Consider the following 25017-nt stretch of genomic DNA (forward strand, 5'->3'; position numbering starts at 1 on the left):
AATGTGAAAATCACTAACATTCTCCCAAAGTGGTGAACAATCACCTAACCTTCTTCCAGGTAGTATAATCTCTAGTAGCCAGTACTATTCAGCTGTGTTGGGGTAAAATGGTGCTGAATCAAACACTGCACAGAAGAAGATTTGTTATTACACTTGATTTTGCCCCACTAGGAATGAGAGCTTCAGAAAACAGCCACATTGCAGCATCTTTACGGATGGCATTTTTGGCTGTCTTACAGAATTAGATTCGAGCCTCCTGTGTTTTTCGTCAACAGATTAGTAGGAGATTATTCCTATAACAAAACCTTTTTCTTAGCAGAGAATAAGCACTAATATGTCCTATAAAACAGGAAAAGTTGAAATCCAAAAGCCAGTGTTTTTCAAACAATTAACCTTTATTGGAGGCCATACTCCCACCTATTTTCATACTAAAAATTTCAACAGTAAGTTAGCGTTTTGACTCCGCCTAATTAAAAAACACTGGTCAGTACATAGATGAGTGCATCTTACAGTACCATGTGCGACTGTTGACGAGGGGCTCCGTTTTGGTACCCTGCACATTTGCCCTCAAGTATGAACCTGAGGAAGCACACCTTACACTCAAAATTCTCCCTTAAATGAGGAAAACCATGGCCAATGACATCAGTATACTGTAACCAATCAGCACAGTTGAAATATTCTAGACTGATAATCTGATTATTTACAATCAACACGAAACAGGATTAAAGCTACATGGAAAAGAATCCATCTCAGCAGTTCTAAATGAGCCTTGAAAACCATATTTTCACAGCATATTTGAAAGGAAGGAGTTATTTGGAACTATGCGAGTCCAACTTGAGCAGAAAGTCGTGAAGTTTTAAAATACTATTTCCACACCACTCCCTCCCTTGTGTATGATGGTGTGAAGTAGACCACAGCTCACGTCCTCAGAGCCAGTATCTTCCCTGAATTACCAGCTCTTTCTCAACTAACCCCCTCATCAACTGACACAACTGTGTGACAGAGATTAATAACACAACATCTGGCAAAGGTGTCATACCTAACAGCAATTTCATTTGTCTTTCTACAGCCGAATTAACAAACTTGACTTTGCACCAATAATACTGAGCTAATTTTGAAACAAAACAACTTCCAGCACCACAGATACATAATCACATCACACAAACATGTCAACAACCAAAAGACTTTTTGAAGGGAGCAGAGAGAGCCATGGGAGGTTCTCAATAACTGAAGCCTGCACAGTTTTCAGTAACGGAAGCCAAGGCTGTCAACCTTAATGGCAGTAGACAGCCTCAACTTTCTCCCTCAGCATAACCGATGGGCTTGAACCACTGCCCTGGAAGTTAACAGCCTAACACCAAGGCTCCATTCACAGACATTAGGATGTGAGAACCAAGTAGCAAGCAGTTGTCAACCAACACATTCCTGGGCACAGGAAGGCCCATCTCTAAAGGTGTTACACCAAGTTTGAAAGCAGAGTGGGAAGGCCTACAATTGATGGCTGCCTGGCTTCAGTCACAGGACTAACTTCTGCAGGAGTCAACGGAGATCAGGACAGTACTGACCCCCCGAACTCCCACCCTCAAAAAAACCGCCCAGGTTTCTAAGTCGTGGTGGGAGGGGCTGGGGAGGCAGCTGCAACAAAGAGCACACGGGCCTCAGCATTCAACAGACGTGTGCCTATACCCAGAACCCATCACGTGGCAATTCCTGCAGCTGTGTGACCTGTGAACCATCTACACTTGGCTCAGGCGTAGCTCCCACCTCTGAAAAATAAGAGTGCTAACACTTATAACCGTCAAGGGTTGTGATGAAGACGCAAGGCAGGACTAGGTGACCAACTTCGTGACAGAGAACCCGGCACCCAGGATCAACACGCACACCCACGGAGGGGACACAGTCACTCCACTTCAGATTCATGGTGTTCACGCTAGACTTTCCACCTTCTTTCACAAGCCTGTTCTCTGACCAAAGTCATAGAGCAGAACACTCAAATCTGTGTGTGTGTGTGTGTGTGTGTGTGTGTGTCTGTGTGTACACAAAATATAAAATCTTCAGCGTGGCGTGTCTGCTCCACCAGTACCGAGCATATGACGACTGATCCAAAGAAAGGGTTGTGGTAAAAGATTTGGTATTTTATTTTGCAAATGCGTGGCGAGAAAGCAACCTGGTCATTCAGAATTCACTACATGAGATTAACAAAAATTTGGTATTCTGTCTCCTTAATTTGGCACGGTGAGGAATTCCCTCAATACACCAAGCTCCCCAATTCACTCTTTTCGAGACCAAACGATGGGAAACATGCATATATACAAGTGAGTTGAGAAAGTACAACATAATCTGGCGATTTGGGTGAAAAATCATTTCCCCCCCGTCAGCAGCACGTCATGTTGTTAAAACAAGTTACACCAGACAGCTCATAGAACCTCAGGCTGAGAAGGCAATTTCCAGTCAAGATCTTACCCTGTTTGGGCCAAGTTCTAGAATCCTTCACTTAAAAAGGGGGGCACCTGCTAGGGAAACCCTGCTAGCAGGCTTAATTTTGGATCTGTACACCTACAAATGTCTTCTCTGGCATTCAACACATTCAGGAATTACCTTGTGAAAGCGTGGTTGCTGGTTTCTATGTAAACCAATAGGCTCATAAAGAGACAAAGAAAAGGAGGGTAGAGTCTAAAACTGTATCCCCTGATGCACCTTCACCCAAGAACAGCCCAAGGCCTTGGTGTTTTGTTTCCTTTATTATCAACAAAAGTCCTGTTGCAAACATATGCTTAGTAAAAAGTTTTACTAAAGGCAGGATTTAAGAAAAATAATTTTCAGATGGCTTTTTTAGCACTTGAACTTTCTCCAAGATGCTAGTAAACAACCTTTGGGTGCTGCTTCGATTTGCAATTACTCTAGATCATTAGGCAATTCCATGCTGACTTTTGGAAAGAATGCACTTGGGAGTCTATGAAAATTACTCTATCAACTTCCGCAAAGAGGACTGTTTAACATGTTGTTGTTTGGGCTAAGACAGCATTCCAACAACGTTCCACAAATTCATTAAGATCAAAAACAATGAATGAGAAGTACAAGTAGAAATCTAGTAAGGCAATTCTACCACGTAGGAAAACTCTTGTTTCCTAATATTCTGCTACACTGGCACACCAATTTGTTTTGTTTAAGACATGTTACCCGGGTCTTCCACAAACCAAACAGTATGTGAAACGCAAATGAAGATGTGAATGTATGCAGGAACCATAGCCAAAGCCATCCACTGCATGAAGTCTTGTCATTGCAACAGTTTGAACTGTCTGGCTTCAGCCTCCCCCAGGCAGGATGCAGCGAGAGGGAGGAAGGTTGACTGGCTCAGCACTCTAGCTCCTCCATGACTTCCATGACGATTGTGCGGGGCCCCGTCAGGATCAGATTGCTCACCGTCCGGTAGTCGACGTGCAGCACATTGAGTCCATTTACTGAGACGACGAATTGACAGACCTAAAACAAAGACGAAGAGGAAGAGCAGCTATTATAGCTCCCGGTTCTTCACAGGCACCTTTTAACTAAGCTACAGACGAGCGTCTAACATCTGTATCAGTGTTTCCAAAAGTGGGCAGTATCACCCTTTGGGGGATGCTAGGACCATCCCAGGGGGATACAAAAACAGACACATACATTTTATCCTGGATTGGAGGCTATAGTACAAAAGTTGTTCATTATGGGGGGACTGGGGGACACTGAATATTTTTCTTTTCTTTCTGAAAAGGGGGCGGCACACCAAATAAGTTCGGGAATCTCTGATCTTTATGAAACCGAACGGTCTGCAGACTCTAGAGTAACAATGAAGGGGACAAGGAATCCACATTACCGGAAAGAAGCATCCAGAAGAGAATTCATGAGAGTGTGGCCACACTGTGAAAATGTAGCCAGTTTCTCCTAACACTTTGGGTGGTGCTTGTTAACTAGGAGCTTCATTTACTGTGGAAACTTTTGCAGACGACACAACACATTATTATTAAAAACAAACGAAACTCCCCACTTCCCTCATCGTCACATGCAACCGCAAAAGGAATGTGGACTGTGACGAGCAGAGTGGTTAATTTCTCAAGGAAACAGTCGCTCTTGTCATAAACCCCACTACTCCCCAGCCTAAGTCACTGCGGTCTTCTTCCCACACCAAAGACCGTACAATCGGCAGTTCCCCTTTCCTGCTTCAACAAGCCTGTCCTTGTTGGTTCTGGGCACATCCAGCATCACATCAGCAGTGCTTTTCCACGTTTGAGGTCAAAGTCATCATCAAAGTCACAATTAGCAGGTCATCAATCCTGAAGGCCATGAACAATTTACCAGATGATTTAACCCTAAATAACGGAGACACTGGCCTGTGCTTTCTTTTGCTTTTCTGCTGCAGCAGACTCCACAGCCCAGGCATGAGAGGAATGTCGTCCACGAGCCTTGGGCCATTTTTTACCTCCAACATTCCGGAATGACTGGGTTTTTTGTGCGTGGACCAATGAGAAACCCCAAAACTCAAACTCCCTGCCATGCATTTGATCCCACCTCATGGTGATCCCATGAGAAGATGAACACTCACCCTGAAGCTAGCCCTTCTCGGGCTCTGGAAGATGAGGCATGTTGCCAAGACCTGGGAATTCCCCACCCAGGAATCTCACTCAGTGGCTTGTCCCACCCCAGTATGCCTCGTCAGTCTTTCACAGTTGTTGGTTTTGATCCACCAACTTCTAGAAATGAGGAGCTTGTCACATGAATTAAGGTTTCTCTGGAAACGTCTGAAGACCTGGGATCACCACATCTGGATGGCTGTCTGGCAGTGGCAGGCTGGTACCCATGTCCTCCTATCTATCACAGGCCTGGCTGCTTCCTCTTTTTCTTAGCTGACAGGCATATGAGTCTGTGAACCCTGACCTGGGCTCACCTGAGGGAAAGCACTGAGGAGACGGAGCCTTGGGCCTTCAAGAACTGAAGGGACCCAAATGTCTATCAACCAATGAAAGAGTAAACAGAATGTGGAATGTCCAGGGGTATGGCCAGAGTGTTCCTTAAAGGCAAGGATGGTGAGACTTCATCTCACATACTTTCGGACATACTGCAAGCAGAGACCAGTGTTTGGGGAAGGACGTCGTCATGTTTGGTCAAGTAGCGGAGCAGCAAAAAAGAGGAAGGGCCCGGATAAGATGAGCCGACACAACAGTGGTCGCAACAAAGGGCTCAGGCATAGGAACAATTGTGAGGGCCACGCAGGACCGGGCAGCGTTTCCTTCTGTCGTGCACAGAGTCACTATGAGTAGGCACCGACTGGATGGCCTCGAACAACACGCCCATGCAGTGCAATATTATTGGTAACACACATGAATGAACTATGTACACAGTTGTAACATAGATGAATCTTGAAAACATGAGGCTACGTTGAAGAGGCCAGCCACAGAAGGCCACGTAGTGTCTGATTCCACTGACGCCAATGGTCCACAGCAGGCAAATCCATAAAAAAAGACTTGTACATGTCATGGGTTGGGGACTAGATTTGAATCAAGCGAAAGTGGTCCAGAGTTTCTTCTGTTTTAAAATTTTTTCATTATGAATTAGGTGAAGGTTTACAGGTCAGTTTTCCATTCAATAATTTATACACATTTTGCTTCACGTCATTGATTGCAATCCCATCTACCATTATCTATCCCACTTTCTCCTGGTGTTACCTATTTCCATGCCTCCTCCTCTCCTCAGTCTTGTGAGGGGAAATACTGTCCCTTTAATCACAAATGGCTGATGATCCTGAAGTGTGCACACCTCTCTGTGTATTGGTAGGCTGAAAGTTGAGCCATTGGGTGAGTTCCTTTCCAAAACTGAAGGATGACTAAAAGCTGTCGTCTTGTTGGTTTCACCAGTCCCTATCTGGTTACTAAGCCTGGCCTTTTGAATAGTTTGGGGTTTGGTTCTATATTTTTCTACCACTCTGTCCAGGAATTTCTGAGCAGGTAGTAGTGGTAGCCGGGTACCATCTGGTTCTTCTGGTTTGGGGGACACGGAGATTATATTGATGTGGTCCATTCGTCTGTTGGATGACTGATTTCCACGAATCTCCCATTTTCTTCACTCCTCTTTCCTCTGGATGAGAGACCAATGGTTGCAACTTAGATGGTGGTTCCGGGAGCGTTTAAGACTCCAACGTTTCTTTTAGAGGGGATACAATTGTTTGTAGAGATCACTGCACTTTATGAATATACTAAAATGCACTGAGCTGTATCCATTAAAATGGTGAGCTGTATGTTATAGGAATCTATCTCAGTAAACCTGTTGTTCAGGGTGGTAGTCACATAATATAGTGTCAGTTGGGGACTTGAAAGGATTAAGAGTGAAGGGGTGGATTCTAGTCTGTCAATCAGGTCATAGCCAATAAGACTTCTGTGTGGGCATGGCCTTCTCCTGAGAATTCTGGGAACTCCAGCATTTTCCTCCTTGGAGGCAGGAGACACTACTCTCTGCTCACCCCCTGAGAGACTGACAAGATACATGGCGCTATGCCCTGGGAGCTGGAGAAGCCACATAGACCTAACCTGATGCAACCAGACCTCTGGAGCCAGAGAAGCACGTGGAGACCCCTGCCAGCGCTGAGATGCTTACAACGCCACTGAATCCGCAAGACTTCCAACCCACTGGCCTGTGACTTTCTGCATTCGGCATCATTGGATGTATTTCATGAGTCTGAAGAGGATTTTATAGATTGGTTTCGGACACATGGGCTAATATCGGACTTAGGGACTTGATCTGGACTGGGCTGGGACATCTCCTCAATATTCAATTGCTCTTATATATCTCTTTCTTATATACATATGGGTGTCTATCAATTTGTTTCTCTAGTCTACCTGGACTAACACAAACAGTAAAAGAACAGAAGGAAAAGGAGTCTGAGACCAGCAGTGGACAGGTCGCTATGGACAGGAAAGGAGGGAGGCAAGGTTGGTTCAAAGAGTTTGGTCCCTGCACCTCTTGAGTACAGGGCTCTTGGAGGCTGCAGAACCTTGGACGGTGAAGGTAATGGTACTTGGAAGGAAGGGCATTAAGTCACCTATAATTAGGACCTATATCCTGGATGTTCAGAGGTGGGACAAAGGGTCAGCCGAGCAGGGCTGATTGGGCAAAAAAGACTAGTGGTAGCAGTAATGGACATTGGCCAAGAGCCATATGACTGGTGGGTGTGTCTAAGTTCGAGGATGGGGTCAGGGGTGCATGATACCAAAGAGAAGGGAAGAGGAGAGTCACCAAAACAATATGATATTAGATTTACCCGTCTTCGTGAGTAATGCCATTTCTGAAAAGTGAAAGGTCATTTCTTGTACTTAAAATGCACACACATGTACACCACACACTTTCTCTCTCAAATAAAATACAAAGCCTACTGATCAGCAGGCCAGGTATGCGGTCTACTACAGCGGCAGGGTTCTTGCTACAGATACGCTTCACTGCCATTGAGTAGCTTGTGACTCACAGTGATCCTCAAGGGCAGGGGAGAACTCCCCTACAGGTTTCGCAGACTAGATCTCTTTATGGGAACGGACACCTCTAAGAGGTGGGTGATTTCAGATTGCTGACCTTGTGGTTAACAGTGCTATAACTCACCATACGACCAGGACTCCTTATGCAGATATGTTGTTGTTAGGTGCCATTGAGCTGTGACCACACAGAGTGACCCAATGCACACAGAACAAAACACGGCACAGTCCTGACAATGGCTCTTTTGCTTGAGCCCATTGTTGCAGCCACTGTGTCAATCCATCTTGTGGAAGGCCTTCCTCTTTCACGCTGTCCACCACTTTCCCAAGCGTGATGTCCTCCTCCAGGGACTGTTCTCTCCGGACAATATGTCCAACGTACATGAGACAAAATGTACCATCTTTGCCTCTACGGACCACTGTGCCCTATTTTTTCTAAGACAGATTGATTCGTACATTTAGCAGTCCCTGGTACTTTCAACATTCTGCTCCAGGACCATACTTCAAATACATCCACTCTTCTTCCTTAGTCAGTGTTCAACTTCCACATGCAGATGAGACCATGGACAATGCCATGGCTTGGGTCAGGTGTACGTTAGTCCTCAAAGTCACATCCTTGCTTTTCAATATGTTTTTTTAATTAAATGATTTTATTGGGGGTTTGAACAACTCTTACCACAATACATACATTCATCTATTGTGTCAGGCACATTTGTACATTTGTTGCTATCATCATTCTCAAAACATTTGCTTTCTACTTGAGCCCTTGATATCAGCTCCTCATTTCCCCCCTCCCTCCTCCTTGCCCCCCTCATGAACCCTTGATAATTTAAAAATTATTATTGTTTTGTCATATCTTACACTGGCATTTCGATATTTTAAGAGGTTGTGTGCAGCAGATTGACCCAATCAATGCATCATTTGATCTTCTGAGCCCTGCTTCCATGAGCAATGACTGTGGATCCAAGCAAGATGAAATCCTTGACAACTTTAATCTTTGCTCCGCTATCATGATATTTCCTAGTTTTGAGGATTTTCATTGTTTTCTTTACATCGAGTTGTAATCCACACCGAAGCTGCAATCCTTGATCTTCATCAACACGTGCTTTGAGTCCTCCTCACTTTCAGCAAGCAAGGCTGTGGCATCTACATACCACAGGTTGTTAATAATCCTGAGGTCACATTCCTCACATAATCCAGCTTCTCTGATGATTTGTTCAGATGCAGATGGAATAAGTCTGGTGAGAGGACACAACCCCATTGCACACCTTTCCTGATTTTAAACCATGCACGATTCCCCTGTTCTATTCACACAACTGCCTCTTGATACTACAGATATAGGTAGGTTAAAATTTAACGTCTTATCATTTGTTTTCCATGTTGACCCATTTTTAATTGGTTCTAATTTTTTGTTATTTGTTCTAGTTTTTGTTATTGTCCGCTTTCTTTTGGACTGAAGCTTTTCTGTGTTTATTTTGTTGTTGCTCTTGGGGTTCTGTATTGGTGTGACGTTCTGTCAATGAAATCCAGGTTGGGTGAAGCTGTGGAGGGAGGACCTAGGTTAATAGGTTCTTAGGGTTATGGCAGGGTAGGCTGGCGGGGGTGGTGGGGAGGTAATAATAATGGGCACAAGAATGAAGAAAATGCTCCAAAATTCATTCGAGCGATGACTGCACAACTCTGTTTCTTATGTTTAAGTCACGTGACTGGGGCAGGGGTGCTCGTGTGACACTACTTCCTCATTATCAACAGAAAACTCCATAGTCTGTTTGGACAAGAATGGGATATTTGTTAGCATCGATAAAACTTCTAAATCTACAATTAAAAACAATATTTTTCAGCCTATTCAAAGCAACCCCTCCCCCTCACTCTCTCCAGAGTGGCAGATGGCGAGAGGGGGCAGAGCAAGCCCTATGTGTCACCCACATCCCACGATCTTCCTGAACTGAGCTGTCATCTATCTTCTAGGTGTGGTGTATAAAGGTCAAAGGTCAAGGGGAGACCCACTGTCCCTGGGGTTGTGAGGGAAAGAGTAAGACCTGGTGCCGTAGCTAGTATGTGGAAGGCAGACACCAAATACTAAAATAACAGAAGTCTCTGTCTTTATGAAGCTTCACATTCAGTTAGGGGAAAGAATATCGTAGAAGAATTCTTTTCAAAGCAGCAGGCAATCTCTTTATAAAGTCTGTCACTTCTTGGAATCCTATTCTCATCTAGGCACCAATCCAGGTACTTTACATACTTCATCAACAATCTTCCTCACAGCTGTGGATGACAGATGCTGGCCTTTGGCCAACCAGCTGCCATTGTACTTCAAGCAAGTTCATATTTTTCTATGGTATCACCTTTGCCCTACTGTGACCATTCGATGGGCGTTCAGTCAAGGTGCCCTGCCGCAGAGATCCCCAGGATCATGTGACTCCAGCTTGGCCAATCAAACCCTCTCTCTGGAGCACTGACTCCGGAGCTGAATAACAGAGAGCATCCGTCTGCTCTGCTGCTTGGATCTTCAGGTCTCTCTCGTCCCTGTGTCCCTTAGAAAGCCTGGTTCTAGCTTTTCCCTTTAATTCTCTCCATTGATATCCTTCTCACCAGTTTCTTATCCTCTTTCGTCCTCTGCCATTGCCAAGTTCTTTTTTCTTTTCTTCTTCTGTGAGCAGGAGCCCGTGTTTTGCCATTGACGCGCTGTGGCCGGTGACAACCTCTATGAACAAACCGAACTTCCAAGAGGTGTAATTGCTCGTGACCACACAGCTGAGTTAATTTGAAACTATGTTGGATTCATAAAAGCTCTACATGTATCTGTGTAAAGTACAATATGTAGATGTCAGCTCTGAGGAATTCAGAGAATAGTGGAAAACTTTTCCTTTTTGCTGGAACTGTTCGCTAAATAGGCCAAGTTCAAGCCAACATCTTATGTGGTTGATAGTTAGACTTTTGCAACATGTTATCAGGAGAGACCAGTTCGTGGAAAAGGACAACGTTCTTGGTAAAGCAGGCCAGTGGGAAAGAGGAAAACCCTCGGCAAGATGGACTGACACAGTGACTGTCAGAACGGGCGGACGCAAAACAACATTTGAGAGGGTGGCACAGAGCCGGGCACGGGCGTGCTCGTGCCGTTGTGGGTAGGGGAGCCGAGTTGGGACTCACGCGATAGTACCTACCAACTGCTTCATGAGAAAGTCCTAATTTTCAAAACTGAGTTAGGATTAGGTTGCTTCTTGTGTGACTTAAAATCCTCAGAATATGGAAACCTGGCACGAAGACATGCGTTTCAAATATTTTTCCTTGAACGAGGCGCACACAGACACACAGAATAGCTTTCCAGCATTCATCATGCTGAAGTTCAAGGCGGTATTTTTAGAGCCGCTGCTTGGAAAGACGTCATCTCTCCCTAAGTGGTGTTCACAACTGCTGTGGTTGCAGCAGCACCAGTGGCCTGTTACTAAAAATGCTCCGGATGGCCTAGAAACAGGGCAGGTATGGCGATGTCGCATACTTGGTCATAATGGGCTTAATTAGCATCCGTGGTACACTGTGTTCTTCAATCAGCAAGTATTACAAGCAGTTGCAGGAAGCACACAGCCTAGGGGGGAAATGATTTCTCTGTAATACTGCAAAGCACACAGGCAAAACCAGCTGGAACACGTGACTACCTCGGAAGGGATCTATCTTGGGTGCATATGACCACTTACGGGGAGAGGAGGCAGGACAATTTAGATGTCACTCATATGTGGTCCAGAGAATTCAAACGTGTGGGGGGGTGCCTTTCTTGTGCTTACAGTTTTCTTTATTAGATCTGCTTTAAGACATGCCCACGGTCCTTAGAAAAAGGATCTATCCAATCGCTGCCCTGTACCTCCTTTCCCACAATGAGGTTGAGGTTCAAAAGTTGGGCTAAGGGGGGACATTCTCCTTAACACCAAAAGAAGAAAACCTTCATAAATTTATAATAGGACAAAGTAAGTGATGTATCTGAGCAAGGGGCAGTAGGAAAAAATGCTCTGAATCAACGTTGGCCTCCTCAGGGCAGGGCTTTGAAGCAGTTCAAACTGTTTCAGTCTTGGCTTATGCGAGAAAGTGGAACAGACCCGAATTGCAAACCGTGGGTATACCAGAGCAATCACCAGAACGGGAAAATTCTGGGCTGGGGCCCTAGGATGGCAGGCTCAGAGGGTGTAGCTTGAGTCTCTTCAGGAGCCTAGTGTGAGAGGTTGGATTCCTTCTAGGGCTGTGGAGAGTATCACACATTCCAAGAGACGGGGTTGGCCACCATCTTTGAGCCGGGCACCGCTGTTTCTGACTCTGCTAAGGAAGAGATCTGGTTGCTCTGCAGTGTGCATGCTGCCCTTATTCCCTCCCATTCTGTTATCATTCTGGCACACCCACATTTTACAAGTGTGAACCCCTGCTAGCTTTGCTTAGTTGACCACGATTGAACTGAGACGAACTGGCCTGCAGCCCGGCCTCAGTACAGGAAGACGGACGCAGGACGTAGCACATTTCAGGGTGTGATCAGGTTGGGATAAATGCCTCGGCTGAATGCCAGCTTTCCTCCTGAGAGGAAGCCAGATCAACGGAATCATCGTTCCTCCCATTCCCCACCCTGCACCGGGCCTGGCAGACAGTGCTCATGAGGTTGTGTAACTGCACATGGGTTCTTGCACGCTCAGCATCCTGTCACAGTCATTCCATTGTTTTGTCTGAAGTGAGAATGCGGTTGGTGAGAAACACTACATGTGAGAGTGTACCGGTGTCTCCTCCCTGCCCTAGAAATCCGTGTTCACCAACACACTTCATCCCTAGCGGGCTGCGGACACTTGCCCCTTAGCCTTTTCGCTTAGTCCTTTCTTTCTAGTCTAGACGTGAAAAGAAGGATGGATGGCTTAGTGCACTTTAAGGCTTTCTTGGAAACTAACAGAAGGGTGCCAGGGACTTAGCAAGACAGAGACAGAGAGCATTTCAGAGACAGGAAATGCCCGAAGGAGAAACAGATAGGAAACCATCAGGGAGAGCTTGGGCTCAGCTTGGAAAGATGGGAAAGCTGCCCAGTCCAGGCGCAGAAAACAGAAGAGAGGCGTAAGTGGCAAGCTATGACTCACATTTTGTTTTGTTTTTTGCTATTTTAAAACTATTTTATGGACATGGCACGACCATACCATAAAACTCACTTGTATTAAGTCTATGGTCCAAGCATTTGGTAGCCAATTTACTGAGTTGGTATACCCATAACCAGCATCCAGTTTTAGAATCTTTCCATCAACTCACATACGTTTACCCGCGGCCATCCTCAGTCCGAGGCACCCCGTTACCCCTTTGCTCTCCTTCTCTGTAAGCTTGTCTTTTCCGGCCTCAGAAATGTAAATGGAAAACTACGATGCAAGTTCACCCCAAGTCCTTCAACACCCGAGACTGGCAAGAATGGAACTTGCTGCCACCTTGGTCAACACACAGCTTTAGTGCTACCCGTGAGCCACCACCACTTAGCGCTGAGTGGCAGATTCAGACCAGGATCAGGCCTGCTGAGAAGAAGGCTTGAGGCGTTCTGGTAGCTACAACATCCAAAGCAAAGCATGCTGCTGTTGACCATGAACCATAGCAGCCGGAGGCAGGAGTAATGACCACATGGCTAGGAACTGTTGCAGATTTAGAGGTCAGGGGAAAAAGGTAACACTCTGTTCCTATTTCTGTAACCCTGGCTCTAAGTCACATGCCAGGGTTTTCATAGCCAGATATTAGACTGTGAACACACTGGCATGAATATTTAAATAAGGTGCTAACCTTTCATGGATGATTGATTTCTCCTCTGTCAGGCCATCTGTGGAAAGCCAGCACTGCGCCACACACCAGACGACTTGTTAGATCACAACTTACCAGTCGGCGTGCACAGTGCCAGCGTAGCTGAGAAGAACTCGTGTGGTGCCATGGGTTATGTGTTGAGCTGCTAGTTGAAAGGCTGACAGTTCAAACCCAGCAACTGCTCCCTGAGAGAAAGACGAGGCCGTCTGCATCCACAGCGATTTAGAGCCCTGGAAGTCAATGGAGTGGATTTCTTCTGTCCCCAAGGTCACTATGTGTCAGAATCAATGTGTGGCAGTGGGCGTGGCTTACAGTTACCATCTGCCCCAAGAGCTTTATGTGAGTAATCTCATTAAACTGCACAACACACCCATGAGACAGGTTCTCTGATTAGTCTTCCATTTCACCGCTGGGGGCACAGTCTCAGAAAAGTAGAGTAACAGTGCCAAGTTCACAAAGAGAAGTTTGGGAGCCAAGAGTCTAACTCCAGACTCGTGTTCTTGGGGCTCCAGGCTATTCTGCCACCTAAACACCACAGTACAGAACACCTCTTGCCATCATGTGGATCCCAACCCAGAGCGACCCTGCAGCAAAGGGTAGCATTGCCTCCACAGGCTCGCCACGGCTGCAGGTCTTCATGGACGTGGACTGCTGCTTGCCTTTTCTTTCTCTTGCACAGAAGCTGGTGGGCTGAACCACTGACCATGCTTTGGTCGGGAGTCAAGTGCTGTAACCACTGGGCCCCCAGGGCTTCTAAACACGTAATCCGCTCCCCTAAAATTGAAATCAGCACCGCATGGATGAACCCCTGACCTGGTGTCCCAGTGCCTCTCATAGAAGACATTGCCTTCAAAGCTGGCATTTGACTTTTCCCTTTACAGTCTCTGACCAGGTAAGAATGTCCGTGTGATAACGACCATCACTCCGCCATCATCCTCACTCTCCTCCGTATCCAGGGGTGTAGAACGAAGCCGTCATTGTCACTCTTTGAAGGATAATTCAGGCTACTCTTTCCATCTGGGCCTGACGTGGCAGGGATGTTTGCCATCTTATTTTTATCTTCAACCAGAGTTCACACAAACTGTGCTTCTTTATAACCTGGGAAACGGTTCTGGTTTGGGATAGGAAAATAGGTGGTGAGTAAAAAAGGAAGAAACCAAAATCAAGGCGAGGAGGGAGAGTGTGCCTTCTTCAGGGCACCCTCTCCAGGAAGCCACCCTGGCAGCCCCTGGCAGCAATCAACACACTTGAAAAAAAGTGGTGTTGCAGTTTTCCCTCGAATCATCCCAAACTCGGTGACGCTGTAACACGGAGCAGAACCACGTGCGCGCCCCCCACCCTCACCCCAGTGTGTCTTGAAGTAGACTGATACCTCTTTCTCCCATGGAGAGGTTAGAACTGCTGACTTTCAGGACAGCAGCCAAGCATTCAACCACGGCACCACCGGGATCTCTATTGGTAAGGACTCTCAGGTCCCATTTACGAGGAAGGCACACTAAAGAAGTTGCTTCACAATGGACGTAGGCATGGCATGTACCTTGGCTCCATGACAATCCTCTCCCAAAAGATCACAAAAAGACCCAAGCCCCGCCAAGGGTTGCTAGGACGTGTGAGGTCCTCACATCTCTAGAGTGCTGGATGTGAGAAAAACGCTCACCAGACGTTTGGGGTATGGCTGCAGTAAATCAGTTGTGTGTTTGTGTTTAATGTGTTACAATGGAGCATTGATCCTGGGGAGTGGGGGGGGAGTAGGAGGGATTATTTGCAACTGTTATGTTCAACTCCATAAATCTCTACCAAATATACAACTGTCTGGCGAGTGGATGGTGTGGGAGAAGGCTGAGATCCAGCACTTGGACAAGCACAGGATTCTCTCTCCAGAGAATTAGTCTTCCCATAAGCTTTACACATTTTAAAAGAGGCGATGATGTGTGTCCCCAAGGAACAGACCAGACAATGAGCCCTGCAACAATGCCAAACACATGTAAGAATGACTCTCATCACATCAGAACAACAATAACAATATAACAAAATACAACACTAGAGCTTTTTTCTTTTGCTTTTTTTTCTTTAACTGAGAACCCAAAGTACCCCCTGGTCTCAAACCGAATGTAGGACCCTCCAATGCCAATGAACCCCGGGAACAGCTCAGACCTAGGCTTGTCCTTCAAATACTCTGCTCAATTGAGTGCATCAAGGACAAAATCCCCCAACTTGGGTGCACTTGAAAAACCACACTCCTTACCAGCAACTCGACAAACACTCCTGGAAACCCTACAGCGCAAGACAGAACTGCCTCACAGAGATTCCAAAGTTAATCTTTATGGAACGAGACTGTCACATCTTTCCCTCATAGTGTGGCTGGTGGGTTTGAACGACTGACCTTTTGGTTAGCAGCTAAGGACTTCCAACCACTGCATCACTAGGGTTCCTGGTATACTTCAAGGTGGGGTGATGGGAGAAACACTGGTTCCATCCATAGGTCTTGGGTCCCTAAAAGGTTCGAGCAAAACCTTGCCTTCCTGGCGATCATCTCTACAGAAAGTGCATTAGGACGAATAACGGTTTATAACTTACATTAACGGCTCACGTCACTTTCCCACTATTGTGCTAGAAACACTGCCAGGATCTTCCTGCACCAAAGACAGGCAGCACACTCAAGATCTAGTGGTTTCATAAGGTATTAACTATCCAGTAACTGAAAAGGAGAAACATATGTGCATTATAACCACAAGACCCAATGAAATTGACTACTGAAGGAATACAATCGGTTTGCTGGGGCCTTTTAAACCACAGGGGATACAGAAAGTCTTACTCTCGCACTCCCAGTAGAAACTTGGCTGCCCCTGCGGGTACAGGGAGTCCCTTGGAGCTCCCTGTAATTAAGAACTGGGACTTCCAACAGTAGAATAGCTCTTAACATATAAATTAACTGCCTCCTGTCATGGCCAACTCCCAGACAAGCTTATAGCTATGGGGGAAGATGTCCCACAAGGTCAGTGTTCCCTTCTGACCCCAAATTCCTTCCTCCAGAAGAACTATTTATCCAATTTGTGGTTTGGCCTTCTGTGTGAGTTAGGTTTTAGGAACATGTGGGTGGAGTTTAGCCTGTCACTCAGGTCCCAGCTTGATTGGAGGGTGACAAAGAGAAATGCCTCGCTAGAGGAGGACCACTCTATCTCTGCCTTCACCTTCCTGCTATTGAGTCACTCAGAGAGCTGCTGGAGCCACCTGAGACACTGCCGTGTGATGATGCTTCTACCACCACTGGGCCCACAAGACTTTGCCTGTGATCTTCCTGCATTCTGCATCATTGCATGTGGCTTTGAGTGTCTGCAGAGGGATTTATGGACTAGTATCAGACTTGTGGAGTAATAGCAGACTTATGGACTTGATCTGGACTGGGCTTGGATGTTTTCTTGATATTCAGTTAATTCTTAATATAAAGCTCTCTCCTATACATAGCCGAGTGTCCCTGAATTTGTTTCTCTAGTCTACCCGGCCTGACACACCTTAGAATATGCATTATTAACCACCTATCATTTGAAAATTGTTCTTCTTTTCCAAATCGTGCTATAGTAACAAATTAATATACAAAACAATTTCAAAGATAGATTTTTCAATGAAGTACAGCACATTAAGCTTATTCATCCAACAAATAACTACATTATAGTTTTGTTTTCATATATACAATGTATTTTTTCATATATTATTTCATTCATAAAAGGTAGCCTAGGAGTTGGGGGGGGGGTAGCCTAAAGTGTGGTAGTGACATTCTTTAAGTGGTAGTGAGCTGATGATCGACATTAAGAACAAAATGCCTGTGTTTATTTTACACAGACATATACAGCCAATCTGCTGTCTAGTTGGTAGATTTTACGGGAAGAATAAATGATTATAAATAAGTTTGGGTATGACCCATCCTCTTTCTGGGTGTGTTGAGCAGGACTAACTAACCAACCTTAGGCATCTCTTGTTGGGTAGGTGAAGCCAAGCAACTGGTCTCTGCTCCTGACCTATCGAGAGAAGAGCTCTTTCCTCTTCCAGTACCTGGGGTTATCCTCAGAACCAAGGAACCTGTGGATCAGGGAATGGGGCCGCCAAGCTCAGGACTAGCTCTGAGTAGAACTTGTTCCCATCCATCAAGAGATTCCTGCCAAGCTGATTTTTAGAAAATTGGGAGCAAAGTCTTGTTCAAGAATAAAATGTGAGTGTAGCGTTCTACACCTATAAAAAGTTGAATTAGCAAAGGCTGTGTAACAAACATATTTACAACAGTGACACACGCATCCTAAAGAGTGGCTGCAGAAGCTACTTACATACAACTGAACACCTGAGGGATTTGGTTCCCTGGTTTGGGGATTTAGGAAGATGGCTTTATGGGACATCTCCTAATAGTGTGATGAGTGTTTCTGTTCTGCCTCCTAGCCCATTGGTCATTGCCTGGGGTCTTCAAATCTTGCAAGGTACAACAATTTTTCTCCGGTCCCTTGGAGCAGCAGAAGACAAACGAGAGTCAGGAACAGGAGGAAGACAAGGATGGGTGGCTATGTGTCTCTGTGAGCAACTGCCTCCTTTGCTACGAAACCCCAAGAAACGCATGGTTCCTGCATACCATTATGGAGTCTGTATGGAGGGCAGATGAGCCCCTGAAATTATTGCCCTGTGATAATCTTTAAACCGTAACCAATTCAGATTTAGAAAACTACTTTCTGAGAGCTGATAAAATGTTTTGCTGATATTAGCCAGATGGGGAAGTGTAGAAGTACCACAAAGTAGAATAATCAGGACACATTTAACAGGGCACATGATGGAATGGAAAGACCAATAGCTTTTCACTTTGTAGCCAGACAGATCTGGGCACTTGGCTTCTGAATTTACCACTTTGTAGTATAACCAGAGGGCGTGACTCAAATTCTTTCAGCCTCAACTATAAAGTAAAGCTAATAATCAGCTCATAGGGTTATTACAAAGATTAACCATGATTATGCAAATAAAGTGACTACTATAGTGCCCAGTGTGATGTTCAGTACATATTGATTGATTGGTTCCTTTCCTACAGAACCTTCCATCCCTCTGGAATGTGTGAAACATTAAGTGGCTCACCCACTAGGCAGCTTCCAGACCTGTAACTATTTATTTCAAATGCTAACACAATTAGTGTTTAGTTAGAACCAAATTCCTTTGCATCATCTTTATGGAAGAAAGTGATTAATTTACTGGCAACCCTGGGAAACTTACTTTTCTATTCTGGGTATCCAAAAATGTTTCCAGGGATATTTTCCAGACAGCCAGGTTCAGCCTGGCCATATTTCTTCTGTGTCTTATAAACTCACCGAAATAAGCCATGCTACGTGCACATCTAGAGTTTGCTAGACTGGTTGTTTTGAGAGGTTTGGAAAGTGCAAGTGAACAGAGGATGTGACCTTAAACCTGTGCATTTTGCACTTTTGCTCCAAGAAGTCAGAGGGAACGAGACGGCGAAGACTTCGGTCACTCTAGACCTATAAACCACAGTGCCACACCCAGGAGCATGTGGAAGGTACTGGGAAGTTTGCTGCTGTGTCAACCTGAAATCCTTGCTTCTCCATTACGAGGTGGGCATCACAATCGTGCTTGCCCACATCCCTCTTCCTGCTTGTGCTGACAACACGTTATGGGCTGGTTATGAGGAAGCACAAGAAGACTACTAAGCAGTGGAACGTTGTAGCACCCACTGGGCCACGATGGGACCAGCACCTCCGGCCTTCCCTCTCTGTACAGTCTCAGGTTAGAGTCGGTCCCACGGCACATCGGCAGGATGCCTGGAAGAGGAAAGTGAAGGAGCAACCATGGCTCCTCACTCTCACGGTTAGATGTAGAGAGAAACCGATTCAGAGGTGCCTGCAGGTTCTGGCTCCTCCTGGCTCCCTACCCAATCGCACAGCCACTCCCACTCCACATCAACCTCTCTTTCCTAATGGACAGCTCTTGGCCAGAAGGGATCTCAGCCCACCAGCGGAGGATTAGGCCACAGCCTTCCGAAGAGTTAACTTGTTTTTCTTATGGCTCCACTTCAGGAATTTCAGGAATGAATGATTCACCCTATCAAGCAGATAGAGGTTTAGTAACCATGAGCAACCAAGGTCCTTGCTGACAGTCCAGGCACTAGAGACTGAGTAGTAGAAAAAGCAAGTTATTAGAACCGGTGCCAACTTGCGAATGGGTTACAAGTGAGGGAAGAGGTAAATGCAAAAGTGCTGATCGTTTCCAGCTTCTCCTCGCTCTCCCAGGATATGTCTAGCTCTTGCTCCCAACTATGGAACCATCAGAACCCCCAGCCCACCACTAGATCACCCTAAAAAAGAAGTGCACATGGAATTAGTCACTGAGGCTTGAGGCAGAAGATCAAAGACTGGTGAGAACCGAAGGGGTGGAGACCCAGAAGTTCACTGCACACACCTGGCGGGTTTGAGGACAGATGGTGCGGAGACAAGGCCGGCGGAGTGTAAGAGCATGGGTGGCAATGACAGAAATGGCGACGCGGATTAAAAGAAGTAGAAGGGAAAGAAGGGTTTGGACGTGGCACGGATCCTGCACGTGGCTCATCGGTCTCCAGGTCTTTGGGTTTGAGTCAATGGCCTGCTATTTTGCCTGCTGACCTTGGGAGTCATCAGCGGCCTGCCATCTAGCCCTGCTGACCTCAAATGCATTGGCTCTGCAGCCACTAGTCTGTGCTCTTCCCGCCAACTTTGGGTTCATTAAGCCCCACAGGTATGCAACTCAGGAGAAGCCTACAACCTAACCTGTGACCCAGATTTGGAATCTACCTGGCTTTGGACTTAACCACTTCTACAACTATGTGAGCCATGTCCTGGATATCAATGTCTCTAGATGTACACATTATTTAAGCATTACTGCTGCGGCTTCTCTACCTAACCCAGCTTAAGATACCATCCTACTGCAAAGTGGAGCCCGTTGCTATATGCACACACGGATTGTTCTCAGTGATTTCCCTGCCTGCATACTCTTTTTCTAGAAGTACAGAAACTTCTGGAGAGACTTGCCTTCTGACGCGCCCACGTTGTTTGAACTATGCAAGTCTACGCACCATGGAAGGAGGACTGCCCAGGATTCCAGCTTCCATAAACGCGGGCACCCCCACAGCTCCACCTCCTCAGGCCTCAGCCAAACTAGGAGGCGGCGTGAAGTCTTGGGCTTACAAAGATGGGGTCTGTGCCTGGCCCTGGTGACTCTGATTCTGGGGAGTTGAACTTGATCTCATGAACCCCACTGTTGTATGAGCAGGCGGCTGCCCGCCTGCCGAGTACACAGTGTAGTCAGAACATTGTGGCTGTGCTGTGACTACCCAGCTGGGCACACACAGCCCTCACAAAGGCAGCTTTCTCCTCCATGGTGAAGCAGGGCTCTGTGGGCCTTCCACATGCTCCCTGAAGCTCTTCTCTCAGACCCCGGGAAAGCCTTGCTCTGTGAACTCTTCCTCGGCCAGCACCCGCTTCTGCCCACCTCGTAGGTTTGGTACAGAGAGGGGTGGGGTGGGGGAAATAAACATGTTCTCCTCCGCAGGGAAACACTCACATTCTGACCCAAAGCATATCTGAATGAATAAGAAGTTGGCCACAAAACTTTCCTAGGACAGAATAAGCTAGATTTGCAGACCTCAAATGGAGTAATTTTCTTTAAAAAGCCAAGGCTCTCTAAAAGCACAGGGCACAGGGACCCACCCCCGGGGACAGGCTGCTCCCTGGCACCAAGCGTGGAAATCCCAACTTTAGGTCCAAGCAATCTGAGCTGGTTTGCACTAGTAGTTAGGGGAGGCTGAGTGTTGTGACTGCATTATGGGACTCCCAGACCGCTATACTTGTGGCTATTAAAAAACAAACAAATAAACAACTCAGTCCATCACCAGGGAAGGCCATCATTACTTATAATGACCCTGGAGAACACAATACACACGTTCTTTAGGTTTCCAAGGCTGTCGATCTTTATAGAGGTCGATAGTTTCACTTTCCTCCCTAGGAGTGGCTGGTGGGTTTGAACCACCTCTCTGTGGCTAGCAGTTGAGGGCTTAAACCATTATAAGTCCAGGGCTCTTTATGGATATTAGGCTATTTATCAACAAGGCTTTCTTGGTTGAGTTAGTGAGGCCATACCAGTATAGGACGTGGCCAACATGTCTGAGTTGAAGAAGAAGGACCTATTAAACTCAGTGACAAGTAAGCACAAGTCAAGGGGAGGGGGAGCTGCTAGGTGCCATCTGAAACTCTCCAAGGAGCTGAAGGTCATTGCTGGGCTATGGAAGTTGAGAGACAAGGATCTTCCCTGGGATGAGAGAAGAGGAGTGTGTGTGTGAGAGAGAGAGAGAAAGAGAGAGAGCCAGCCATTCCCTCCCACTGGTGTCCTGCATTTGGGCTTCAGCCTCCTGAGCTGAACATAAAATGCATTTCTGTTCTGTATTTATTCAATTTTTTATCGGGGGGCGGGAGGGGGCGCTTGAGACACAGTAGATTCAGAGGCAGCTGTGAGCAAGAATGCAGAGCAATGCCATGCCCCCTTCGCAGCCCCCATCACCACCAGAACCTCCCACAGACTCCATGAAGGCTCAGGGGTGCTCTCCGCCTGCTGTCCTTTGGGGACCACACTAACTCCCAACCCCACGGGTCACCTGTGGCAACCATTCATCTGTGATCCATATCTGCATTTTAGCTATTCTAAGAGTGTTAAATAGATGAACTTACACAGTATGTAACCTTTCAAGATTGGCTTTTTCCTTTTAAAAAAATCTCATTGCATTTCAGGTGAAAGTTTATATAGCCAATGAAGTTCCCCTTGAAACAATTTTATATGGCTCCAGGCCACAGCTTACAATTGTTACCAAGTGCCGGCAGTCTCATCCCATTCTGTTTGCTCCCTTCCCATCGGTGACATCACACCTTTACTTTGGGGAAAATGTTGACCATTTGGCCTCAAGGAGTTCATTGTTTAAAGTTCATTGTTGAAAGGTGATAATGGTTATTTTGTAAGCCAGTCTATTGTTTGGCTGAAAGCAACCTGCAAAATTAACTTCAATTCCAAATTCAAAGGGTGTCTTAGAGTGATTATGTCTGGTTTTCTATAAGTTCAGTAGTTCTGGTTCTTTTTAGCAATTTGAGTTTTCTTCTACATTTTTTCTCCCCTTCTGTTTGGGGTTTTCTGCGGTGTCCCTGGGCAGAGTGGATGGTAGCGATACTCAGGCACCATTTAGTTCTTCCAGCCTTAGATTAGAAAAGGCCATGGTTCATGTGGGCTATTCGTCTCTTCTTCTTTGAGCCTCTGAATTCCTTTAGACTCCTCTGCTCCATACAAATAGATGTTAGATGGTATGATAAGTGGACACGGTGTAGAAGTTACTTGATTTTTGCTGGGTGGGGATGCTGCATCTTTGAGTCTGAGCCAACAGCTTGCCACATTGCCTGCCAATCCTGGGAGTCATCAGGGACCTGCCATCCTACCTGCTTACCTTGGGATTTATTCCCCTCTGCAGTCGTACATCTGATCTTCTGGTATTCGATCCTTTCACCGCTGCAACCACAAGCCTATTGGCTTCCTGCCAATCCGGGGTTTGTCGGTCCATTCAGCTACACAAGTCAGAAGTCTCCAGCTTCACGTCAGACCCACCGATCTGGAATCTGCACAGACTTGGATTTGGCTGCTGGACCACGGTTATAAGCCATTTTCCTGGTATATGTTTCTCTCTATGTACATATAGATTCACTAAAGAACCGGGCTTTTAAGATCCCAGATACTACTCACCAAATTATAGTATAGAACATGATATTTGAGAACTATTTTAGGTGACTTGGCCAGCTTGTCCCTGAAAGACAGTTTAATTCTTTAAAGCCTCCCTCTTGTAGAATCTGTTTTACAGCAGCACTTGGAACAGAGTCGCGATGTTTTCCGAATGCCGTATGGCACCGCTGCACCGAGTCAGTGCCGCCAACCGAAAACTGAACCCACTGCTGCCGGGTGGTTTCCCATTCACAGAAGTCAGACAGGGCAGAGGGGGACCACGGGGTTTCCAAGGCTGGAGATCTTTACAGAAGCAACCGCCACAGCTCTCTCCCACAGCGTGGCTGGGAGGCCTGAACCTCTGTCCCCTGGATCGACAGACAAATGCTCTAGCCTGTGGGCCACCAGGGATCTTCCCATGAGCCATCTGGGCTGTCGAGAACAGCTACTGAGATTTGGAGGCTTTTTCATTGCATGTTTTTAAAAAATCTCTGGGCAAAATGTGACATCAAATGGGACTGATACATTTCTGAATGTCCTCGGGGTGGGAGCTCTGCAGGGAAACACCTCCGGCCTAAAAGGACTCCATCCAAATGCTTGGGCAACGCCTTTTGCAAACACAGAGAGGCTCTCTGCTCCTCTTTGTAGTTGAGGCATGAACCGTTGACGCAGCCCTTCATCCAACAGCATGCAGGGATCGGGCGGCACTCTTATCAGATGCCGAGAGAGCTAGAGAGCTGACTGGTTGTTCTCCCCTCTGGCTGCACAGGCCAGCACCTGGGAAGCTTTCCCTAAAGGAGCAACTGAGTTCAGATCGCTGGGTCTTTTTGTAGGAGTTTCCAGGTGACTGATGCACAGTGAGGGCTGAGGGACGCTGGGCAAGAAACTCCTTCAAACAATCTCTGGGTTCTTACTTACCCAGCTTTTAAGCAAGAGGATTGCATTCAGGGCCCCACCCCAGAGACACAGTTTCAGACACAGCACCCATGACATGCACTGAAATTACACCCTGGTCCAAGCATCTGACAACCTTCTTTTAGACGAGTTTACCATAATAAGAACTCAACAATCCAACTCAAGGTCATCATAATAACAACTCAGAAATCCAACTCAAGGTCGTTAGTCTTGAACTGCACCCATGACGGCACAGGAAGATGAGAACTGTGCCTCCCTTGCTCTCGCTGGTAAACAAGGGGCTGTGGGGTGCTCCCAATCGTCTCTTCTCCTTCTACACTCAGCAGAGCAAGGCCGCAGTCTGCCTTGACCCACAAACTACAGAAGTATTTGTATTCGCTTGCTGAATGATCCCTCACAGCTGGTGATGGAAATGGAGAGAGCAAACAGAAATTGTTCAGTGCCCCCTCCCCCTTCAACGGGCATCCAGCCCGTGTGCCATACTAGCCACATACCAGCCTCTGCCAGTCTCGCAGGACGGAGTTCTGGACGCAAGAAGAGCTACAGTGCAGCGTCACTGGCCCTTGTCAACTTAGTTGCGTCTTGGTTTTCTCATGTGTAAAACGGCGCTAACAGTACTGGTACCGTTTAGTGCTATGAAGTCAGTCTGCGGTACAGTAAGTGGTATACAACAGAGGGAAACAAGGCTGTCTTACTATTGAAACAGGGGAACACTGTGGAAATTAAATAGAGCCCGTGTGACATTGGCTACTGATGTTGGGAGGGGCAGAACAGGGGAAAGAGGGCAGGAACAGGTGCTTTGGGTTAGTACGCCTGCCTCATTTGGCCCTGGATGACTCATTTCCGTTCTGTGGGCTTTACTTTTCTGACCTGAAAATGAGATTAGGTCGGGGGAATCACACTATCCCTGGGGTCCAAGGGCATGTTTCAAGAGATTCATGACAAAATTTAACTGTGTGTAAAATGTGACCCGCCCTGACCCCACCCCTACCCTCACCCCCCAACACACACACACACACACACACACACACACACACACACA

General features: G+C 46.4%; 1 protein-coding gene across 1 annotated transcript in view; it reads right to left on the reverse strand.

The window, feature by feature from the left end:
- Positions 1-2114: 2114 nt before the first annotated feature.
- DEPTOR (DEP domain containing MTOR interacting protein) overlaps positions 2115-25017 on the reverse strand; it is a 139777-nt gene continuing 116874 nt past the window's right edge. Inside the window, exon 9 of the mRNA XM_004697413.3 lies at positions 2115-3483. Coding sequence (XP_004697470.1) covers positions 3355-3483 — 129 coding nt within the window. The 3' untranslated portion in view covers positions 2115-3354. The remainder of the gene's footprint in view (positions 3484-25017) is intronic.

This window comes from Echinops telfairi, unplaced genomic scaffold (genome assembly GCF_000313985.2).
Source record: "Echinops telfairi isolate 266 unplaced genomic scaffold, ASM31398v2 ScPeMD7_1;HRSCAF=3_0, whole genome shotgun sequence".
Classification (NCBI taxonomy): Eukaryota; Metazoa; Chordata; class Mammalia; order Afrosoricida; family Tenrecidae; genus Echinops; species Echinops telfairi.